At 33.5% G+C, this 5,743-nt stretch overlaps 1 protein-coding gene across 1 annotated transcript; it reads left to right on the top strand.

Annotated features, from left to right (window-relative positions):
• Positions 1-1,088: 1,088 nt before the first annotated feature.
• LOC123915527 (homeobox protein knotted-1-like 3) lies at positions 1,089-5,428 on the top strand. Its single transcript, XM_045966685.1, has 5 exons — positions 1,089-2,224; positions 3,390-3,510; positions 3,913-4,109; positions 4,196-4,327; positions 4,568-5,428. Exons 1-5 carry the CDS (start codon positions 1,517-1,519, stop codon positions 4,715-4,717), a joined length of 1,308 nt encoding a protein of 435 aa, XP_045822641.1. The 5' UTR covers positions 1,089-1,516; the 3' UTR covers positions 4,718-5,428.
• Positions 5,429-5,743: the final 315 nt, after the last annotated feature.

The following is a 5,743-nucleotide window of genomic DNA, read 5'->3' as shown; positions in this document are numbered from 1 at the left end:
TATTGCGAGTGATGTGTTAAATGACATTGATAATAAGTTGATTATTCAACAACTTTAGAATATAAAATAGCGTAGAGGACAACCATATACCATGTATGTAATTTTTTTAGTGTGTTATTTTATTTCGATACTGGAGGTCCGATTATAATTATTTATTAAAGTATAAACTGGAGGTCCGATTTCGCCACTGCTAGTTCAAAAGATTTTGAATTACAATTTTAAATTGTTTTAGTGTGAATAAGGTGTACTAATCCGTCAAATTGAGTGGAACCAACTAAAATAGACAACAAAATTCTTATTCAAGAGAAAGAAATTTGCGAGGCACGAAAATTGAATTCTCTTATTTTTACTAAATTTTCTCTCTTATCTATCAACCGATAAATCGAATCTCTAATCATATACTTAAAAAGTCCAAAATTTTTATTACTCAGACCAATTTAGTGTTTATCATTCCATTAAACAGTTATTAAAATAAATAATAATAATATTTTCAAAGCAACCAACCCCTCAAATACAAATCATCTCATGGCGTGTCTCATCTTAGGTTTTATTTTTTTTTCACCATTATTCGACTAATTGGTGTCTGAACTGTCTAATATGATTTTAGAGGTCGATTTTGGCATCAAGTGGTTCAAATCCTCCTGATTGTAGTTGCAGGAGATCGAACAGTAATTCTTCCTATCAAATCTAACGTCAATCATCAATATAGTGTGGCACATGTAGTAGATATTTAGGTCTCTTAGTCATTTGGTCCTGGGTTCGATCCCCGGTTGGTGCGTATGCAGAAACACTTGTTGAGAGAAATAAACCCCTTAAATGGATCTCGGTTATCTCAAGGGGATTAATCTTTGCAGTTACGCGCGGATGAGACCTTTAGTTTACAAAAAAAAATCTAACGACAATCACCACTGAACCAACTTAGAATGAAATTGAGGTTTCTTTCAACAATCTACCTTTTTCAAACAATTAACTAATAAATTACAGGAATTTAATATACAAATAATTAAATTTGAAAAGTACAAAAAACAATTAAATTTGAAAAGTACAAAAATGAATATATATTTTTTCCTTTCAATTTTACTTATATCCACTCCACTTTATACACGACACATAGTTTCTTTAGGATTTATTTTCTGATCACAACAACGTCCCTTCTTCCCTCCCTTTCCTTCTTCTCTCTGTACTTCTCTACACTCTACTCTCCCCTTCTTCTCCTTCATCTTCCATTGTCTTGTCTTGTCTTCTTCTCAATCTCTCTCTCTCTCTCTCTCTCTCTCTCTCTCTCTCTCTCTCTCTCCCAAAAATAAAAAATAAAAAAAAATAAAAAAACACACACACAACAATATTTAATCTTCATCATTTCATAGTCCCACAATAAAAACATCACAAACACACTTTCTCTCTTTTCTTCATATCTCAACCAAACACTACCTTGTTCTCTCTCACATAAACATAAACTTTGTTTATTTCTTACTAATTACAATAATTATCAAGTATTAATCATCATATATAATATATGGCTTACCATAATCAACATCTTTCACAAGAACTACCACCAATCCACCATTTCACAGACCAAACAAATAACAACAACAACACGTTCCGTTCCATATTACCAGACTCACCCGACCCTAACTCCAAACCTGATTCCGACCCTAACCAACTCCAAACCACACCTAATTGGCTCAATAACGCTCTTCTTCGTAACCACTACACCGACAACAACAATAACGACGTCACTAACGACGTTAACAACGACAACAACGTTAACGGTAACGGTGCTTCCAATTTTCTTAATCTCCAAACGGCTACCGACTCCGCCGCAGTTCAAAACTCCGGTCAATGGCTTTCCCGGTCAATTCTCCACCGTCATCACGGTGAAGTCATCGACGATGTCTCCGTCTCCGTCGGCGTCGGCGGCGGGGACGAATTAGGTGATATGAAAGGTGAAGGTATCGGCGGGAAGGGAGAGACGGTGGTCGGAGATGGCGGAGGAGGGTTAGTGAACTGGCAGATGGGGAGGTGGAAGGCGGAGATTATGGCGCATCCGTTGTATGAACAATTGTTGTCGGCACACGTGGCGTGTTTGAGAATTGCAACGCCGGTGGATCAGTTACCGAGAATTGATGCTCAGTTGGCACAGTCACAGAATGTGGTTGCCAAGTATTCGGCGTTTGGACAGAACATCGTCGGAGTAGATGACAAAGAACTTGACCACTTCATGGTATATTCTTTTTTTCTTTTGTTTTTGAACCTCTAATTTCTGACATTTATCTCATTCTTCTTTTTCTTAAAATTAGCATAAAATTCCATAAAAAAAAAAATTTACAAAAATATTGGTTATTTGTTTATTTTTTGTGATTTTGGAATAATTATAATTACAGCTAAAAAAACACTTTGTTCATAAGTCATAACTCAACTAACAAATATCAGTATTATAAGGTGGGTCTGAAACTCTGAATGAGAAATCTTGCGGTTGTGTGGTTGTGTGAGACGCGAGTTTCAATTATACTTGTCATTTCGTCTAAAAGAGAGTCGCGGAGGCCTTTGTTTCTTTTTTTTTTTTTCTGAAGAATTTTGACTAATGTTGCTAATTTCCTGTTAAATTTCATTTTGAAAATAAAATGAAATAGTAATAGAACTTACAAAATTTTGATGTTGTTATTTTAAAATAATAAGTTATGCATTTAGCAAAAATGATAAAAATCATAAATAAATTAGTTTAAATAAGTAAAATTTAAGTAAAAAAATTATTTGCACCAAAAACTTGGCATCTTCTTCTATATAGTAAATAGATAATTACTATAATTATGATGACATTTTTTTTTGGCTTTTTATGGAATTGGAGTAAATTTTATATAGGAGCTGGAGAAAAATAAAATTTGCTGCTTTTGTGGCCTGGATTTGAAAGTCCTTTTTGAATTTTCTTATTTTGGGTTTGAATTTATGAGAAAAATAAAGTAGTGGAGGGTATGCAATGTTTCAGTTCAATTTATTAATTATTTAAAATTTAAGCAAAAAAATATTTATTTATTTATTTTACAATGAGCTTTATGTTGTGGGAAAATAGCACACATACCTTTCTAAATTTTAAATAAACACTCACCCTTACTTGGCAGAGAAATTGCACAAACCTTCTCTTAGTTGATTTTATTATAAAAAAAAGTGAGTGATGTGATCTTGATTTAGAATGGTAAAGTATGAAATTAGTGTTGTTTGTTAAATATCTGGGGACTAAAATGTGTCTTAACTCTTAGAAATATTTTGAAGAAACTTCAAGCAACAGTGAATTATTTTGTTAAATATCATAGCTTTTTATGCATATTGATTGTGATATGGAATTCTTCTCTATATTTTTTGATCTTGATATTTCCTTCTTGATGTTGCAGTCACACTATGTTTTATTGCTGTGCTCTTTCAAAGAACAATTGCAACAACATGTTCGCGTCCACGCAATGGAAGCAGTCATGGCTTGTTGGGAGATTGAGCAATCCTTACAAAGTCTAACAGGTGCAAAAAACTTTGTCCTCTTGTAACAGATAAAATGATAATAGTTTCTTGTGTTTGAAGAAAGCATCAAAGGATTCATAGTGCTTTGGCCTGTTGTTTATATGCTTATCATGTTCTTTGTTCCGTAACTATATAATTAGCTAACATCGTGCGCGAATATCAAACTGCAAAAGTGAAATATCTTTCAAGATGACGACAAATAGGGGTCAAAATAGGCCAGACCAAGCTTAGTAAGGCCTAACATACTTTGAAAATTTCCGGTCTGAGTCTGACCTATTACTTGTCATATGCTGATTTTAATGTCCGACTTGGCCATTTTAAAGGTCTGGTGAAGCTTGAAGGCCTATTTGACAAGTATGACTATGAACTGATAATTTTTCTCATATGTTGCATGATGAACAGGAGTTTCACCTGGAGAAGGTACGGGGGCAACAATGTCCGAAGACGAAGATGAACAAGTAGACAGTGATGCAAATATATTTGATGGTAGTTTCGATGGCGGTGCAGATAACATGGGATTTGGTCCTCTTGTACCAACAGAAAATGAAAGATCTTTAATGGAGCGCGTAAGACAAGAGCTAAAGCATGAATTGAAACATGTAAGGGATGTTAGTGGATTTTCATTTACCCTTCTTTTTATAACTATTACCATATGATTGATCTCCTTTTGTTTTTTATCATGCAGGGTTATAAGGAGAAAATTGTGGACATAAGAGAGGAAATTTTACGCAAGAGACGAGCTGGGAAACTTCCTGGCGACACTACCTCTGTCCTTAAGGCATGGTGGCAATCACATTCCAAGTGGCCTTATCCTACGGTAAGTTGATGAATAGGAACTCACTATTTTTTTACCTTATAAGTTTTTATAGTTTATAAAAACAACTTATAACTTCTATGTAAAGTTTACCCTTTATTTCATATTCAATTGTAAAAAAGGCTTATATTTAAGAGTATATAGGATAAGATCGTCTTGAATAAATGCTTAATTAAGTTGTTTACTCAAACGCACCTTAGTCTACGTGTTAGCATCACCGAAAGTTTACTATGTGCTTTTCAGGAGGAAGATAAAGCAAGGTTGGTGCAAGAAACTGGTTTGCAATTAAAGCAGATTAATAACTGGTTTATCAATCAAAGGAAGAGGAATTGGCACAGCAATCCTTCATCTTCAACTGTCTTGAAGAGCAAGCGCAAAAGGTCTCAAAACTAGTCTTTTATTTAGGGATAATTGCACTAAACTCGCCTAAGATTAACGTTTATTACACCAACACCCTTCTTGCTAAGGAAATCGCATTTATCATCCTTGCTTTCTTATTTTTAGGGAAACTTAGTTCAAGATAGAGTAAAGGGGTATGTGCAAACTATGTAGCACCGACACTTCAGATTGAAACCGTGTCAGGTGTTCGACACTTGTTAGTATTTGACGTTGACATGAGTCGAAGTCTATATCAGTGTCAATATCATATTTGTGTCTGTGTCAGTGCTTCATAGTGTGCAATACCTTCTTTAACAAAGATGGTTGACTTGGTAAAGAGCAACATATAAAGTAAAGGATGTTGATGTAATTTCACTAACAAAAAGGGATGTCAGTGTAATAAACCATAACCTTAAGAGGTCTTGTGCAATTTTATTTGCACTAGCTTTACACAAATCTTAATTTGAAGTAAGTAATGCTGGTCATAACATTGTTGATGTTTACATGTAAATGAAGCAAGTGTCAAAAACCAATCCTCATGGCCTGCTAATGGTTTTAGTATAATGCTACATAATTAGGAACTTCCATTAGAAATATATGGGAAACAAATTTGGTAAATCAATAGAATTATGAATTTTGTACACATTTTAATGTTTTGTGAATTTTGTGTATGTATAATATTGAGGGGGTTGTTTGGTATCAATTAATTAAATACTATTATTAGCTGTGCATTTTTCCTTAGGATTATATTAATACCAATGTTGTTTTTGTTCTTTAAATTAGTAGTATTTGGAATGTGTATGCTTTTACCTTTTTTCTATTTTAATTTCATTGTCATGGTGTTTCAAGAAACTCTTAATTAATTTATATAAAAAAAATCTTAATTATTTTTTGCCGGTTGGAGGGGTTAAATATTAGAGTGATGGGTTGTTATGATTTGACTAATTAGATGGATTTATTATGTGATTAGACCTCAAAATGAAGCTTGTATTTTCTATTGAGCCAAATCAGTGGTGGTACTATATGTCTTTTGTGATCTTT

The sequence above is a fragment of the Trifolium pratense genome, linkage group LG1 (assembly GCF_020283565.1).
Source record: "Trifolium pratense cultivar HEN17-A07 linkage group LG1, ARS_RC_1.1, whole genome shotgun sequence".
NCBI lineage: Eukaryota > Viridiplantae > Streptophyta > Magnoliopsida > Fabales > Fabaceae > Trifolium > Trifolium pratense.
The sequence above is the reverse complement of the archived record's forward strand: the minus strand, read 5'-3'. Positions and strand labels throughout refer to the sequence as shown.

Coding starts and splice junctions, on each gene's coding strand:
- LOC123915527 (XM_045966685.1), top strand. CDS start 1,517: ATGGCTTACCATAATCAACATCTTTCACAAGAACTACCACCAATCCAC. Junction 2,225..3,389: donor AAGAACTTGACCACTTCATG/GTATATTCTTTT, acceptor TTGATGTTGCAG/TCACACTATGTTTTATTGCT. Junction 3,511..3,912: donor ATCCTTACAAAGTCTAACAG/GTGCAAAAAACT, acceptor CATGATGAACAG/GAGTTTCACCTGGAGAAGGT.